This window comes from Gasterosteus aculeatus, chromosome 12, assembly GCF_964276395.1.
Source record: "Gasterosteus aculeatus chromosome 12, fGasAcu3.hap1.1, whole genome shotgun sequence".
In the NCBI taxonomy this organism is placed as follows: Eukaryota; Metazoa; Chordata; class Actinopteri; order Perciformes; family Gasterosteidae; genus Gasterosteus; species Gasterosteus aculeatus.
The window spans coordinates 24,607,162-24,625,301 of record NC_135700.1 but is presented as its reverse complement, the minus strand read 5'-3'; the positions used below and the strand labels follow the sequence as shown (position 1 = coordinate 24,625,301).

The following is an 18,140-nucleotide window of genomic DNA, read 5'->3' as shown; positions in this document are numbered from 1 at the left end:
CAGTCACACACACACACGCACACACAGTACCTGGGCTGTGAGTGTGTGTGTGTGCGAGTCTGTGTGTATGTGTTTGTGTATATAAGAGAGACTGGGCGTGTTACCTTTGAGCAGAGCTGTCAGGATGGACATCTCAATATCCTGTTGTCCCTCTGAGCCCATCCTGAACACTGTGATCTGCACACACAACTCTATGATCTACACACTGTGATACACGCACAACGCTGGGATCTACACACTGTGATATACACACAACTCTATGATCTACACACTGTGATACACGCACAACGCTGGGATCTACACACTGTGATATACACACAACTCTATGATCTACACACTGTGATACACGCACAACTCTGGGATCTACGCACTACGTTACACACACACAATACTGATCTGCACACTGTGATATACAGATGATGTTATATACTGATGGGACCTTACTAGGGTGCATTCATTCCTGGCCTTGTTTCTCTAGGCTCCCTAGGCTCCTTCCCTGTGACCTTACTAGGGTGCATTAACTCCTTGCCTAGCTTGTGTAGGCTATCGTGGCTCCTTCCCTGTGACCTTACTAGGGTGCATTCGTTCCTGGCCTTGTTTCTCTAGGCTCCAAAGGACGGAGAAGCGGATTGATTGCCACAACACGTTAATCTGAATATGGACCATTTTTAGTGAATTGATGTTTGATTTATGTGAACTGACAGTGAGGCTGAGATCAGAGCGAAACAAAGGATTGTGGGATTAAAAGAAAGAGGCTCAGGACCACAAATCAATCTCCATTAAGAGGCAGAGTTTTGGGGTCAGAGTTCAAATGTGGGTCATTAAGTTAATGCCACAGTCAGAAGGGGCAGGGTTTATACTGAGAACTATTGCTATTAAGTGTTCATAGAGTGCACTGATACATGGACATGTAGTTTTAATGGTAGCTTTTAACAAGCTCATGTAGTTCTCTAAATGAGCATCATGCTGTATTGAAGAAGATTTAAAACCAGAGATTGAGACCATACACTCATGTTTACAATGTTTACTGATGGAATAAATCGAGAGAGAGACGTAGTCACCGACAGAGGAGTCACCCCTGGTGGTCACTACAGAGAATGCAGCTTTAAAACATTAATCCTCGGCTTCGCTTCATAAAACAAAAGGTTGCCTCGTGTTGCTTCATTCCGTCAAACCAACGCTTCCTCTGAACATAATCCAAAGATCACACTTGTCATCATGTTAGTGTAAAAACTACCAGTGAGATGATTTAAAGGTGGTTTGGTTGATGATGAACCCCAGGACGAGCAATGGACAGCTGCTTTATTGAGTCCATCCCGACATACCAGCGCTCTCTTCTTCATGCACTCCATCACCATGAGGAAGATCTGCTGTGCCTGGCTCCGGCTGTAGTTAAAGGTCTTCTGGATTGTGACCATCAGCTGATCTTTGGCGCTGTCGCTCAGCAATCTGGGGAAGGTGAACCAGGGTTGAGTGACCGGGAGAAGTGGGAGTCACCTCAACGGGTCTTCAATTAGACATGACGGCGTTTACTTTATCTGGATATGTGAGACTCAGCAGAAATATAGTTTCTTTCATGGACACAAAAGGTACCAGGCAGGGAGATATTAGAGACGTTAGACACTAGAGACAGAGACACTAGAGATATTCCAACTCTTAGAGACGTCAGATACACTAGAGTTGCACAACAGGAAGTGTCTTAGGGAGTCACTCACCCGTCTTCGCCGCAGTATCTGTGGGCGAAGGAGATGATGTCGGAGGCTCGGCCGCTGCCGTCGCAGACGACCACGGGGACGGGAGGCTCCTCCCTCAGGCTCTCCAACACAATGGAGATTATATTGGGACCCCCCTCCAATATCAGACACACAACAGGGACGCCCTGACCCAGACCTGAGACAAATGTGACACACACTCCGTGTTATGTTAACGGGGGAAACGGATCCTGTTACGACTACTGCTGGAATAAGAACCACACCAAGAACAACAACCACGACAGAACAGGAGCACAGGATAAGAGGGATGCTGGTGGGGGGGACGGATGATCTAATGTCAGGGACATGTCTCAGAGTTCTCTGTCTCCCTACTTTTTCTGGTGTCTCTGATGTCTCAGCGTCTCTCGTGTCTCGGCTTCTCCAGTTTTTCTAGTGTCTTTAGCATCACTGTCTCTGCAGACTCTAGTGTCCCTAGATGAATCTATGGTGTCCCTGGTGACTGTGCTATCTGTCTCTCGTGTTTCTGGTGTCTCTAGTATCTTTGGTATCTCCGTCTCTGGTGTCTGGATTGTCAGGTGAGCAGTGAGGTGTTGGTTGAAGTGAGTGATGGCTGAGCCTCCCTTTGCTGCCGCTGCCTTACAGACACCTCCAGGCAAAGGATGACAAAGGGAAACCCACGGGTCACATGATTGGTAACTCTAATCCTACAGAAACAACTCCCAGACCGGATAGAGTGTGGGCGTGTCAATCGGCGTGTAGCCCCTCCCTAAAGCATCCTCTGCTTTAGGGTCTGACTCTGGTTTGTGACTCTACATGAACCAGTAGAGAGAAGAAGACTTGAAACTAGAGATTGAGTCTAAATTGCAGAATGAGTTGAAGATGTCAATCATGAGAAGTGAAATGACTCACGCGTGTTGATCTTTTGCAGGGCGATGTGTTTCTCCAGCTGGCGGCGGAGTCGGACCTCGGCGCCGTACTTGCCGGCGGTCCCGTTGTCGGACAGGATGAAGTGGGAGTGGCTGCTGTTCAGGACCGACAACTTGCTTAGCGGGTTGGACATGGTCTGGTAGGGATGGGTCACCTGGAAGGTAAGCAATCCCATTGGTCCAATCGTAGGTGGGAGGAGTCACAAACAAGGCTATGTCTTTGTACAGGTAATGACTCATTAAACTTTGGAATAGAGAAGGAACTGACCGTCTCTATGAGTCTTAGACCTTTTATCTTTTAAATGAGTACATTTTTTCAGTCTGGTTCTGTTCTAATTGAGTGTGGTTTGGTCTGGTTTGGTCCTGTTCGGGTCTAATTGGATCCAGTTTGTTATGGTTTGAGTCCGGTTTATCTCACATCTTTCCCGATGAGGTCCTCTTTGTTCTCAATGATGCCCCACGGTGCAATGCCAATGGCCCACACCTTCCCTCTGGACTTAGACGAGTGGTCTTTGAGAGCGTCTCCGACGTGCCGTATCACTCCTGAAAAACCACGAGATCAGAACCGGGTCAGGGAAGGAGGTCCTGTTCTCAAGTGGTCTCGAAAACATGAATCCTATAATTTAAGTCTCCAATGTTTATCTTTTTTACTGAAATAAAAAAGTTACTTTCTTCCCGATAATATCTGCTTTGTGACTACCGAGCCCTGATTAGCTTAGCTTAGCACAAAGAGGGGAAACAGAGGGGGAAAGCTAGCCTGGCTCAGTGCTCAGGATTTTGAACTACAAATAGAAGGTGAGAAAACGCTGGTGACTGGAACCAAGGGCTTAACTACGCATTCTTTGGGGGGCTCGTGTCCCCCCCAATACTGGGAAAATACCAATCTGTCCCCCCAATGTACAGCAGAAAACACAAAAAAGTATGTTCTCCATTTATGGACTGTCAATGGATCATGGAACTGTCCATGTATAAACCATGGTTACGCCCTTGACTGGAACGGTACCGGTGCTGACTCCTCCGGTGAAGATCCAGGCTCCGGTGGTCACTGCGGCTTTGATGAGTCCTTTACCGAAGAACTGCTTGAGTTTAGGCGGCAGGTCGAAGTTCTGCAGGCCCCCGTGGACTGAGATGAGCAGCGTGGGGAGCTCCAGCTGCCACTCCTTCACCATCAGGTGGAGGAGGTGGTCCGGCTTAGAGTCGTTTGCGACCCGGATGTACTGTGCGGGAGACGGAAGAGGACCGAAAGAAGGATGAAGAAGAGAAGTAGGAGAAGGAGGAGTTATTGATCCAATAGGGGAGCAGCAGAAACATTACATCATATCAAAATATGAAATATTACATTTTAAATAAAAACATTATCCATATAAAGTGAACATGGTACAGCTGACGGACGCACCATGGCCTTGTTGACGTGTCCTCCTCCCTGGAACTCGATGACCCCGTAGGCGTCGGTAGGTGAGCTCTGGGTGTGTTTCACCGGGTTCCATTTCTCTGCCGGTTGGACCTCAAGCTGAACCAGGGGGGCCCCCTCCTCTTTAGACCCTGAGGGGGCGCAGGTGTGTTGCGTCACCGGCAGGCCACAAGCGCACCTGGACAACAAGACAAAGACGGACAGAACTATAGCGAGGCGGAAGGAAAGAAGATGGAGGATACGGAGGTCTCTCTGAAAGACGATGTTTCCCCCGGTCTTCACATAGGGGTGTGGGGGGGACGCTACCTGTTGGCGTCTCTGCTGGGGAAAACCTGGATGCAATCTCTTTTCTGGAAGGTTCTCTCGATCCACGCACGCTGAGTCTGAAAGGGAACAAAGAGAATCAAAAACTAACAGATACAGAATGATACGACTTTTCCTAACTTCCTCATATAGTACAGAACGCATTTGGAGGAATATTAACTATCTCAAGGTCTCTAAAGGACCAGCAGCTCCCTGAAGGACCAGCAGCTCTCTAAAGGACCAGCAGCTCTCTAAAGGACCAGCAGCTCCCTGAAGGACCCGTAGCTCTCTAAAGGACCAGCAGCTCCCTGAAGGACCAGCAGCTCTCTAAAGGACCAGCAGCTCTCTAAAGGACCAGCAGCTCCCTGAAGGACCAGCAGCTCCCTGAAGGACCCGTAGCTCTCTAAAGGACCAGCAGCTCCCTGAAGGACCCGTAGCTCTCTAAAGGACCAGCAGCTCTCTAAAGGACCAGCAGCTCCCTGAAGGACCCGTAGCTCTCTAAAGGACCAGCAGCTCTCTAAAGGACCAGCAGCTCCCTGAAGGACCCGTAGCTCTCTAAAGGACCAGCAGCTCCCTGAAGGACCAGCAGCTCTCTAAAGGACCAGCAGCTCTCTAAAGGACCAGCAGCTCCCTGAAGGACCAGCAGCTCTCTAAAGGACCAGCAGCTCCCTGAAGGACCAGCAGCTCCCTGAAGGACCAGCAGCTCTCTAAAGGACCAGCAGCTCCCTGAAGGACCAGCAGCTCTCTAAAGGACCAGCAGCTCCCTGAAGGACCAGCAGCTCTCTAAAGGACCAGCAGCTCTCTAAAGGACCAGCAGCTCCCTGAAGGACCAGCAGCTCCCTGAAGGACCAGCAGCTCTGACAGAAAGTTAAAACTTGCTTTTTTCTGTCCTGGATTCTGTGATCCGATGTCAGAACTTTACAGATGAGTCTCAGCGAGACCTTTTTAACGTCTGCAGTGACCCACCTCCGATGGGTGGAGACTCACAGGATCTAGAACAGGTTGTGGGTTTGAATCCTTCCTACCTTCTGCGATGCAGAGGAGGCGCTGCGTTTGATGGACGACCGTTTGAGCGACCCGTTGGTGCCTCTCCTCCCCCTACTGTCCATGTTGGAGAAGATCAGCTGTCCTCCTACGTCTTCTCCTGTCTGCTCCCGTCCCAGGTAGTGTCCTGTCGTCCAGCCTTCACTGGCGGGATGTGACAGGCGGAGACCTCGTCCTCTCCTCTGTAATAAGGATTAGTGGACGCTGCTGTGCACAGGGCGGATGGGGGGGGGGGATTGTTAATGGATGGAGATTTAATAAATGTTGATTGGACGTAAATCTGCTTTAGGACAAAAGAGACGGAGACATTGTCCTTTTATGATTCATTTAGTAAAGCTGCATTAAAACGACACAGGATGAGCCGCTGAGAGGACGGTCATGTGACCTTCATTCTTCTGGTGAGTTTTCACACAGAGAAGAAGAGATGACATCGGGCTGAATGACGGCTGGTCTGTGCTCGGTGCAATTTCATTTGAAATAAATGTGATTAAATGTTGGATTGTAAATCATTAAAGGAAACTCAGCGACACACTCACACAGATAATAATATATTAATAACGATTGTTTTATGAGTCCGATTATGAGCGGAGGGATTATGTCTCTGCTGTTGCAGCAGCTGAGCGGTTGATGCCTTGCTCAAAGGAGCCGCTGGACTCGTCCATCAGAGGGGACGTTTCTGAACACAAAGCATTTGAGATGTTAATGATGTTCGATTGATTATTTGTACCTGGTGACGGTTGTATCATAATCCAGAACAAAGACAACAAGGAAACATTAACAATCCAACAACAATAAGAGTGAAAATCTCTCTGGTTCTCACTCTCATTAGACGCCTTTTCTGAATCAGTATTTTTTTCTACATTGCAGATTGATATTGAACACATGACAAATCTGCAGGTGGACAAATGGAATTATGTTGTAACCAAAAAAAGTGTTAAAATAAACAAGAATAAATATGTATCATTATTATGCCATAAACACTCAAACAGACATTTATTAAATGGATGAAAATCCAGACTTCTCAAAGGTCTCCTGAGCGGGAACGTGTTGCTGAGCAGCGATACGGGATGAAAATAACTACATTGTTTCACTGGTACCGCTCCTCCTTACCTTGATTCTGTTCGTTTCATGATAACGTCAGCGATTATTCCGGCATAGCTTTCTCGTAAAAAACAAGAAATATAATAATTGTATTTAACATTGTTTTCCTGTCGTAGAAACTGAATTTAGTTTGGTTTAACGGTCTCTTGCTTTTGTGATTGAACAGTTTTCCTCCTCGTGTCCACTTGAACTCGCTGTTCACCAACACATTACTGTAATGTTTTGTGGGGACACCAACAGAGATTTGAGAACTGAGATTTGTGTCATTCAGTCATTTTGAAATGATGTCATTGATGCTGGTGACGTATTTTCTGGTTACCAGCCAAAGCACTTTGACCACGTGGACCACATGAACCACCGGGATCACAGAGGGGGGCGCATAGAACTATGGGGGGGCACAACTTCATTACCAACCCACACACGCAATAAAATATAACAAATACAATTGCAAACAAGTAAAGATATGACAGGAATACTTTTCCAACCACACAGAGACAGAGAGACAGAGTTGAATAAGGACTCAATTCAGATGTGTGTTGGTGTAAAGTGTAAATCACATGATAGGATTGTCATTAAACATCAAGCACTAAATACGCTAACATTCATCACTTAGTCTGAACGCTTTAAACATAACGAGATGTTTTTTTATTGTCCCTCCATGTTCTTTCCCGTGACATCATTGATGACATCATCAAGGGTGTAAAAACATGTTCATCTGCCTGATGGAAATAAACAGCACAAAAGCCAGAATAGAGAAATAAATACACTGATAAACTGACATAAATTTCACTTAAAGACTGAAAAACACAACTGACAATGAATATTCATTATGATTTTATTGAGATCAAATGAATCATAATAACATTCATTAATATAAATGTAACTAAAGTATCATTCCGACCATATGAGATAAGTGGCAAACGGACCACTTTAGGACATGTAGGTAGCTGCTAGGCTACTTCCACGTCAACATCTAGACCCCTGCAGAGGACCACCACTGTGTCCCTAAAAGACATTGTGCTACCATGTGGCGCCCCCTGCTGTGGAACTCTCAGCTCTGTGCATCGCCTACGCTGCCGATGAGCAGACCCTGCACCCTTTTGTTTTTCAATATGCAACTTACTCAGAGACCCTTCAGCGTACAGCCCAGCAGTTTGCATTCGGGTGAACCAGTACCTCCAAGCCTGAGGTCCGAGTTGAAGGTACCGGTGGTTCCTCCTGGTTGGGAATGAGTCACTGCCCCAAACAAGTTTAAGAGTCTCGAGATCTTGTCCACCAGTAAAGGTTGAATAGACACGAAGCTGTGGATTTACCAGTCGGTCTTGGTTCAGACCCTCACCTAAGGTCATGAGCTTTGGATAGTGAGACAAAGGCTGAGGATGCAATTATCTGAACTGACATTCCTTTGTAGGGAGCACAGCCTTAAGAGGGGGTGAGGATCCCAGATATCTGACTTCCTTCAATACCCCTCCCATTTAAAGGGTATACAGACCCCTCCAACTGGTAAGAGGTCCAGGAGTAGACCAAGAGCACATCATAAGGGATTCTTTGGGGGAAATTAGAACAAGGTTCATTGTAAGTGGACAAAGCGTCCGTGACCTCCTGATCCGATACATGGTGTTCCTGAGATAAACAGATGATTTGTGAAGCAGGATCGGGATATTTTCCCAAGGAAGTCATGTTGTGAAGTTTTATTGCCAAAGGGTAAACAAAAGTTTTACTTCTCCATCTTCTTCAAATCATGAACGACAATGCGACCTCTCAAGGCATATTCTCTCGACATTATTGAGTAGTCTTTATGCACGTTTATGCACGTCTTGTACAGGCGTCCACTCTGCTCCATGCTGCAAGCATTTAATAAATGTCCTGTCCAACGGTTTCACACCGGCGTGGAACAAACAGACTCTAGATGTAGTGTGGGGAGGGAACGCCTAGGGCTCCCCGTACGGAGCCGCAAAACGTTACTCAGGCACTTCATGGCTTCACGAGGCGATGATCCTCGCACCCAGTTTGGGTAAGAAGGTGAACAATGCCACCTAGTGGCAGCCCCCACTGCATCCACATTCAAACGTGTAGCAGGCTATTAATAAAACCTGTAAATTAACATTCTCACCACTATTTGTGTAACGGTTCTGTTGTTAAGCGTATCAGCATTGCTGCTTTGCAGCTTTGAACCCTCGATGTCCAGAATGTACCAAAACACTCCTAAAAGTAAATTGTTACTGACTCGTGACATAAGTTAGAAATGTAAATGAATGTTTAGAATTGTTAGTTTAAATTTGTTGATTTGATGTCAGGGGGATAATTGGGGTTCAGGAGCTGTGTGAGTGACCAGAATGGCTCAACCGGGGAGCGTTGAGGGGAAAATATCACCTGCAGAGTTTCTCTTTCATTGGGGGGAAAACACCTACTCTCAAACACACAAACCAACATTTGAAAAAAACAATAAATTAAATATATTACAAATATTTTTGAAGAGTGAAATACATGCTGAACCCTCTGTTTCTACGGGCGTAGATTATTATCAAGCTGAACGGTAATGACGATATAGCAACTTTCATCTTTCATTTCTAAAAAGAGAACAACAATTGTTATTGTATTTCTTTAAATGTTCAGTCACATTGCTGAAAACCAGGCTTGTGTTTTGTTTCTATATAAAATCTAGAAGACGATTATTTCATTCATCCAAGTTTGCAGTTTTCTTTTCTGTTCATTAAGTAATTCTGTCAATAATGAAACGTTTGGCAGCCAATCAAAGCCGTCGTGTTGTCATGTGACAAAGATCCTGCTGTAAGAAGATATATGCTTGTTTCCATTATGTATCTGATTACGTCCTCCCTTCAGATCGGGGTGGTAGAGTGTGTGGTGGAGAAGTTCTCCATGCGTAAACGGACCAGCGTTCCCGTGGATGGGGGCGGGTGCAGGAAGCTGCAGGTGAAGACCTGGCGACAGGCCTTGCGGAAGTTCTCGGACAGGAAGGCGTAGAGGACGGGGTTGACGCAGGAGTTTCCATAAGAAAGGCAGTGGGAAATGATACGAAAGGCAAAAGTGGCGTCATTCAGGGGAAAGGTGCCGAACTCCACCCACATGGCGATGATGTGGTGGGGCATCCAGCAGATGGTGAAGGCGGTGACAACCAGGAGAACCGTCTGAGCCGTCTGCAGGAACACAAAGAGAATCTTTCTGAATCTGCAAGGTGTGGTCCCTCCAAACAGACCAGACAATCGAGACACTCCCTAAATACAATCAAGACACTCCCCAAATACAATCAAGACACTCCCCAAATACAATCAAGACACTCCCCAAAACTGCTGAGACACTCTCCAAATACAATCAAGACACTCCCCGTTTTTGGAATATGAAATGTACCCAGTAATATTTGTAAAATATGATATCTGCACTGAATATATTCTGTTCCTGCACGTCTTGCCTGTCATACACACATCCTGTCTGCGCTAAGGGGGTAAGGTTAGCAGCAGAAGGCGGGTCTAAGAAGATGCACTAGCCAATTGCTAATTCAATTTTTTTTTAATGTGTGACATAATATTTAGCCAAACAGCGTCTTTAAACAGACTCAGCCTGAGGCAACATTGGTTTTGGCCCAACCTTACGCGTTCCTGTCAAGGCTGGTATTGACAGGCGGATGACATTCTGGAGGAAGTAACTAGCACGGAGACGACTCACATATATACAGAACATATTCTTCATATTGATTATTACTTGATGTACATTATATTATACTGAATTGCTTGTGAGGGTGACAAAAATAAGAAGTGTTATTTACTGCTTTTTTCATGCTGCAATATTTAACTTTAATGTAGTAATGAGTTTTGATACCTTAATTGTATTGCCCTTATTGTTTCCACCTCTTTGTCGTTGTGTGTTTAGTCTGTGCCAGTTTGTCTCGAATGGCTCATGAGCTTCCTGGTTTTCGACCCGTTTCTGTGTAGCCGCATTGTTTTCATCTGCCTGTTAAGACCTTGTTTTTTGACCCCAACTACTTCGCCTTGAGTCTGCTTGTGGGTCCAGGTCCTTGTGGCCCCAGTTCCCTAACAGGAATTAATACACGTGCACTATTACAAAAATACACATCTTTAGGGTTAATTTTTCAAGTTTCACTCAGGAACCTATTGAGGATTAAAGTTTTACTCTTTAATCCTCAATAGCTGTTTGGCCTTTCTCACAAACAGTGACTCCTCCTTCCTGTGCAAAACATTTTGTAATAAAACACTGTCTGGCAAAAAAGTATCTCTGGACTCTGAAGACTTTCCAGAAAACCTCTATCTAACATGTCAGACCCTGAAAATAAGTAAATGCCATAAAATAATCTCCAGATAAAGGAAAGAAGCGCTCCCTTTATCGAGTGAGTTCATTCTTTGTGTCGGTTGCATTGAAGTGGCTCGTCTCCAGACTCCCCACATCCATTCGGGATTCTCATATTTCCACCCACTGAATCAGGACCAGTTGTTTATATAATCTGAGTCCGGATTTATATTTAATCTGTTTAAAAAGACACTCAACAGATGTGGCTTCTGGCTGCAAAACGTCCACAACGAATTCTTCAAAGTGCTCCAGAGTCGTCCAATCTTCCAGCTGACGTGTAACGTAAGAGGCCTCCTCGGTGGCAGCGAGCAAAGCATTAAGGGTTCTATAGTCAAACTGGTTCCTAAAGGAACAAACAAGGGCCGGTCAGACTCCAGATTAACAGATTCATTGATGATGAACTGAGGAGGTGAAACCTAATAGCTGTGACGAGCAGACCCCATAAGGGGCCCCGACCGAGGCGAAGCCAACATTTTGGGTACTAATGAACAAATACATGAATGCTTCACCTGGTTCAAAGCGTTAGTGTCTTGGCTAAAATATGCAGTGATCCATTGTAGAAAACTCCAAACACAACTTCAACAACTACAGTGAGGGTAAAATAAATATCCTGCAAATTAGTCCAGAAACTGCGTCCGGTAGAGAACAACTGGAACAGACCTACAATGCTAAGTGAAGACATATAACATATCAAACAGCATGAGGAGATCACCCTGAATCCAGTGATATCGATAATAGTCCTCTCAGACGGACCATGGCGATATGAGAGTACAAAAACCTCCACGCCATCGCAGCAAATGAACCATGAATATTTCATACCAGAACAACCTGAAGCGAACCAATATGTGCTTGCTTCCTCTGGTTCGCCGCATTAAGAGTCCTGGATACAATAAGCAGAATTTCATTTTAAAATACTCCAAACACAACTTTCTCTCAGACAAACACCGGACTGAGAGTGCAAGAAGCAGCCAATGAATCCTAAATATGTCCATCTCTGCTGGTTTTCAAAGACATTATGGAATTATTCCGTTGTTCTAGCAATGGGATACGACCGCCGTCTTCTATGTCCGACTCCTCGCTGTCGTGAAATAACGGCAAAATGGATGACGGAATCCTCCCTCTCGAGCGTCGTTTTGTCTGACAGACATATAATCTCTCCAACTAGAGTCTTCCCTGAGGCCTCTTCCCAGGGGGCCGTGCCCGTGGAGGCGCTCGGGTCAAAGCTTGTTATTTTGGGCTGTTCTAAATAATTGAAATATATTGAAATGAAATCTTTGGAATGACTGGCGTGTCAGAGCTACTGTTCATCACATTCACACCAGTGGGCCAAAGACGAAATTACATCACATCACATGTCATTTATCTGACGCTTTATCTAAAGCGACTTACAATAAGTGCATTCAATCAAGAGGCTACAGAACCAGGACACCAAGAACAAAGTACAAATTCTGTCCAAGTGCTATTGGTAACTGCCATTGTGTCAAGTGCTAGAAAAGTACTAACTAGTGCAGGTATAGTCGGTGGAGGTGTGTTCTCCGTCTGCGTGGGAAGCTGTCTAAGCTCACACTGTCCTTATGTCAATGGGGAGTTCATTCCACCATTTAGGAGACATTTGAAGTCACCTCTATTCTTAGTCCCTCTGCCTAAATATTTATCCAATCGCCTTTGTTCCAGCTCCACGGACCCGAGGAGCTGCTGTGATCTATTGTGAGAGGACGTCTGCACATTATCATCCAGGGTGGCCCCAAGGGCCCCTAAAGTCTGCCTCAGGCCCATCTGCCAATCCCAGCAGGAGGTTTAAAGTACTACGATACCACTAACCGTACTATGATACCACCAACAGTACTACGATACCACCAACTGTACTACGTTACCACCCATAGTACAATACCAACAACAGCACTACAATACCACCAACCATGCTATGATACCACCAACAGTACTACGATACCACCAACCGTACTATGATACCACCCATAGTACAATACCAACAACAGAACTACAATACCACCAACCATGATATGATACTACCAACAGTACTACGATACCACCAACTGTACTACGATACCACTAATCGTACTATGATACCACCCATAGTACTACGATACCACTAACCGTACTATGATACCACCCATAGTACAATACCAACAACAGAACTACAATACCACCAACCATGCTATGATACTACCAACAGTACTACGATACCACCAACTGTACTACGATACCACTAATCGTACTATGATACCACCCATAGTACTACGATACCACCAACCGTACTATGATACCACCCATAGTACAATACCAACAACAGAACTACAATACCACCAACCATGCTATGATAACACCAACAGTACTACGATACCACCAACCGTACTATGATACCACCCATAGTACATTACCAACAACAGAACTACAATACCACCAACCATGCTATGATACTACCAACAGTACTACGATACCACCAACTGTACTACGATACCACTAAACGTACTATGATACCACCCATAGTACTACGATACCACCAACCGTACTATGATACCACCCATAGTACAATACCAACAACAGAACTACAATACCACCAACCATGCTATGATACTACCAACAGTACTACGATACCACCAACTGTACTACGATACCACCCATAGTACATTACCAACAACAGAACTACAATACCACTAATCGTACTATGATACCACCCATAGTACTACGATACCACCAACCATACTATGATACCACCCATAGTACAATACCAACAACAGATCTATAATACCACCAACCATGCTATGATACCACCAACAGTACTACGATACCACCAACTGTACTACGATACCACCCATAGTACAATACCAACAACAGATCTATAATACCACCAACCATGCTATGATACCACCAACAGTACTACGATACCACCAACCGTACTATGATACCACCCATAGTACAATACCAACAACAGAACTACAATACCACCAACCATGATATGATACTACCAACAGTACTACGATACCACCAACTGTACTACGATACCACTAATCGTACTATGATACCACCCATAGTACTACGATACCACTAACCGTACTATGATACCACCCATAGTACAATACCAACAACAGAACTACAATACCACCAACCATGCTATGATACTACCAACAGTACTACGATACCACCAACTGTACTACGATACCACTAATCGTACTATGATACCACCCATAGTACTACGATACCACCAACCGTACTATGATACCACCCATAGTACAATACCAACAACAGAACTACAATACCACCAACCATGCTATGATAACACCAACAGTACTACGATACCACCAACCGTACTATGATACCACCCATAGTACATTACCAACAACAGAACTACAATACCACCAACCATGCTATGATACTACCAACAGTACTACGATACCACCAACTGTACTACGATACCACTAATCGTACTATGATACCACCCATAGTACTACGATACCACCAACCGTACTATGATACCACCCATAGTACAATACCAACAACAGAACTACAATACCACCAACCATGCTATGATACTACCAACAGTACTACGATACCACCAACTGTACTACGATACCACCCATAGTACATTACCAACAACAGAACTACAATACCACTAATCGTACTATGATACCACCCATAGTACTACGATACCACCAACCATACTATGATACCACCCATAGTACAATACCAACAACAGATCTATAATACCACCAACCATGCTATGATACCACCAACAGTACTACGATACCACCAACTGTACTACGATACCACCCATAGTACAATACCAACAACAGATCTATAATACCACCAACCATGCTATGATACCACCAACAGTACTACGATACCACCAACTGTACTACGATACCACTAATCGTACTATGATACCACCAACAGTACTACGATACCACCAACTGTACTACGTTACCACCCATAGTACAATACCAACAACAGAACTACAATACCACCAACTATGCTATGATACCACCAACAGTACTACGATACCACCAACTGTACTACGATACCACTAATCGTACTATGATACCACCAACAGTACTACGATACCACCAACTGTACTACGATACCACCCATAGTACAATACCAACAACAGAACTACAATACCACCAACCATGCTATGATACCACCAACAGTACTACGATACCACCAACTGTACTAAGATACCACCAACCGTACTATGATACCACACATAGTACAATACCAACAACAGATCTACAATACCACCAACCATGCTATGATACCACCAACAGTACTACGATACCACCAACTGTACTACGATACCACCCATAGTACATTACAAACAACAGAACTACAATACCACCAACCATGATATGATACCACCAACAGTACTACGATACCACCAACTGTACTACGATACCACCCATAGTACCAACAACAGAACTACAATACCACCAACCATGCTATGATACCACCAACAGTACTACGATACCACCAACTGTACTACGAGACCACTAACCGTACTATGATACCACCAACAATACTACAATGCAACCAACAGTACTACGATACCAAGGAGGAGGAGGAGGAAGAAGTGCACCTTTTTTTTGGAGTGCTGAGACTTCCTGGACATGTTCTTCATCTTTTTATGAAGATAAAACAAAACCTGAAAAAAAGAATTAACATTGTGAATAACTGATGATTTACATAATGATGAAATAACTTTAACAGACATCATATTGAAGTTGAGCGCAGCAAATCAAGTTAAACTTGTGATGATGATGATCTTTTAGCTCCGCCTCCCGGCCTCCATCCTCACGCACGTGGGAGGAAGAAGGAACATTTAAATGAGGGATATTCAAGTATTCAGGTAAGTGGGATCTATGGGGAAACGCGCAGACTTTCACAATAAGAGCTCTGAGACATGGGACACTCCTGAGGATAAATAAATAAATGAAAAATAAAATATTTTTTTCTGGGAATTAATTGAGTTATGACATTGTTAAAATAGTAATATAAGAGCTTTATTTTGAAACGTCACGCCGGTGTCTCGGTGAGTGGCTTCGCGCGCTTGCTGCAGGACTTTACGCACAGTTTTATGAGCCTCGGGACTTTGCGCGCGCCCTTTGGCCCCTCTTCGCCGTTATGATGCGCGGTTTACGGCCGCGGGAGTGAAACATTACCGGGACCGGGCCCGACCTTGGTGTAGCAGCAGCTGATGAGCAGCAGCGGGAGCAGGTATCCGATCAGCAGCACCGTCACCCTGTAGGTGCGCCTGGAGGCTCCGGACCACCGCTCCCAGCAGAAGGTGCTGTTGGGGGCGCTGGGGTGGTCGGTGAGGACCTGATGCTGCGCCACCGGCACCGCGCACACCAGCGATAAGGTCCAGATGACGCACACCCCGACCAGCGCGTTCCGGCGGCTCCGGACGCAGCGGGACTTCTTGGAGAGCACCACGGCGACGTAGCGGTCCGCGGACATGGCCACCAGCGTGAAGATGCTCACCAGCATGCTGGCGGTGGAGAAGTAGTGTCCGAATTGGCAGAGCACCGCGCCGAACACCCACTCCGGGAGGGAGTAGATGGTGGCCTGCAGCGGCACGCAGAAGAGGAGGAAGCTGAGGTCCGCCACGCTCAGGTTCAGGATGAAGATGTTGGTCGGGCTGCTGGTGCGCCTCCCCCGCCCTGCGCCTCCCCCGCCGAGGCTGTACTTGGCCTTCCCGATCACCACCATAACCAGCGAGTTCCCCACCACCCCCACGACGAAGATCAACCCGAACACCACGGGCACGATCACCGCCTCCGGTCCGGAACCGTCGCCGTCCGCCTCGGACCGATTGGACTCCAGGAGTGGAGCCCAGCCGGAGGAGCGGTTTCCCGGCTGCAGCATGGCGGAGGTCCGCGGGAGGAGCCGGAGGATCACAGCACAGGGAGCCGGAGTGGACCGTGACTGACTGAGTCAGAGACCCGGGCCATGATCCGGATCAGACACGGCCGTTGACGAGTCCGTTGATCCGACGAGCTGCTGGAGACACGGCAAGCTGGCGGAAGCAGGACGCACTGTTTCCTGTCCAGGAATTTCAGAATAAAACGTTGTTTGCCAATTGACTGTCAATTAAACATGGAACCGGATCATGAAAAATATGAATCAATGGACTTAAACCAGTGTTTTATATTAAATGAGACATAGTAATTAACTAGTAGTTACAATAGTTAGAAGGGTCAGTAGTTACAAAGTCAGTTACCTCAGTCAGTACAGTAAGCAGTAGTTACCTTAGTAGTACATTAAGCAGTAGTTACCTTAGTAGTACATTAAGCAGTAGTTACCTTAGTAGTACATTAAGCAGTAGTTACCTTAGTTACTGCAGTTGTTTACATGTGGCTCTCTTATGATTTATGATATCATATTTATGACTGCATGTGGTATTGTCACATATAATATTAGTGCAAGTTAACTCTGTAATTATATGGGGCGCCGTTTGTAGAATGTCATTTAGCTCATTTAGCATAATCATATTGAACATTTACATTTAGCATTTGATATTTATATTTACTGTAAGAGCCATTTTTGTTATTGTTTGGTTGTTAGCTCCACCCCCTATGGGAGGTTATGTTTCAATTAGGCCGCAAAGTCAATATAATCCGGTGGATTACCTGGCACAGGTGTTGGTGTTTGACCGTGGAACGTGAGCGAGGAGCGTGTGCATGACAGAGTGAACGTGACAGGGTGAACGTGACAGGGTGAACGTGACAGGGTGAAAGAGGCGTGTATTAAGACCATTTGATGGTGTCACTAATGAACAAAATAAAGAATAATTAAAGGCAAGTGGAAATGTCTCAAGGAGTATTTAAACCAAGGGGACCTGACTTTGATCTCTGCATTTAACACTTATATTTAACATTTATATATAACATTGATCATTTACATGTAAATTTAACATTTATATTTACATTTAACGTTTACATTTATATTATTTAACAACTTTGTGTAACTGCCAAGCATTATTCTTGGAAAAGTTATTTCATGAATTTCTCTCTATTTCTCTCTATGGTTATATATATATAATATAATATAATATAATATAATTTTGTCGTGCTTTTTTTCATGTGATAATGTTGAATGTACCAAAACGGAACAGGATTTTAGAACGTGCAACATTTTACAAACACAAAGTAGGATATCATATAAATGTAGCTTCTTGTACGTCTTCCCCGTCCCCCCGTCCCCCGTCCTTGTCACAGTGATGCGTCTGATTGGTCCATCCAGCATCAGAGGCTCCTGTTGGTCCGAGTGAGGAGAAAGGAACAGACTGGACTTCTAACAGCCGTC

General features: G+C 45.2%; 2 protein-coding genes across 3 annotated transcripts in view; both read right to left on the bottom strand.

Annotated features, from left to right (window-relative positions):
- Window positions 1-5,565, bottom strand: part of LOC120811022 (transient receptor potential cation channel subfamily M member 1) — a 20,010-nt gene extending 14,445 nt beyond the window's left edge. For both annotated transcript variants that reach the window (XM_040166104.2, XM_040166111.2), the window contains exons 1-9: window positions 5,378-5,565; window positions 4,356-4,432; window positions 4,035-4,227; window positions 3,642-3,855; window positions 3,057-3,181; window positions 2,622-2,793; window positions 1,716-1,890; window positions 1,326-1,449; window positions 105-177 (exon numbers count right to left, since the gene is read on the bottom strand). In XM_040166104.2, the coding sequence (XP_040022038.2) occupies window positions 105-177; window positions 1,326-1,449; window positions 1,716-1,890; window positions 2,622-2,793; window positions 3,057-3,181; window positions 3,642-3,855; window positions 4,035-4,227; window positions 4,356-4,432; window positions 5,378-5,461 (1,237 nt within the window). In that variant the 5' untranslated portion in view covers window positions 5,462-5,565. The remainder of the gene's footprint in view (window positions 1-104; window positions 178-1,325; window positions 1,450-1,715; window positions 1,891-2,621; window positions 2,794-3,056; window positions 3,182-3,641; window positions 3,856-4,034; window positions 4,228-4,355; window positions 4,433-5,377) is intronic.
- A 2,592-nt stretch (window positions 5,566-8,157) lies between these two features.
- On the bottom strand, window positions 8,158-17,628 carry galr1b (galanin receptor 1b). Its single transcript, XM_078086075.1, has 3 exons — window positions 16,011-17,628; window positions 15,412-15,477; window positions 8,158-9,655 (listed from the first exon to the last, which is right to left on the bottom strand). The coding sequence occupies exons 1-3, from the start codon at window positions 16,698-16,700 to the stop codon at window positions 9,338-9,340; spliced, it is 1,074 nt and encodes a 357-aa protein (XP_077942201.1). The 5' UTR covers window positions 16,701-17,628; the 3' UTR covers window positions 8,158-9,337.
- Window positions 17,629-18,140: the final 512 nt, after the last annotated feature.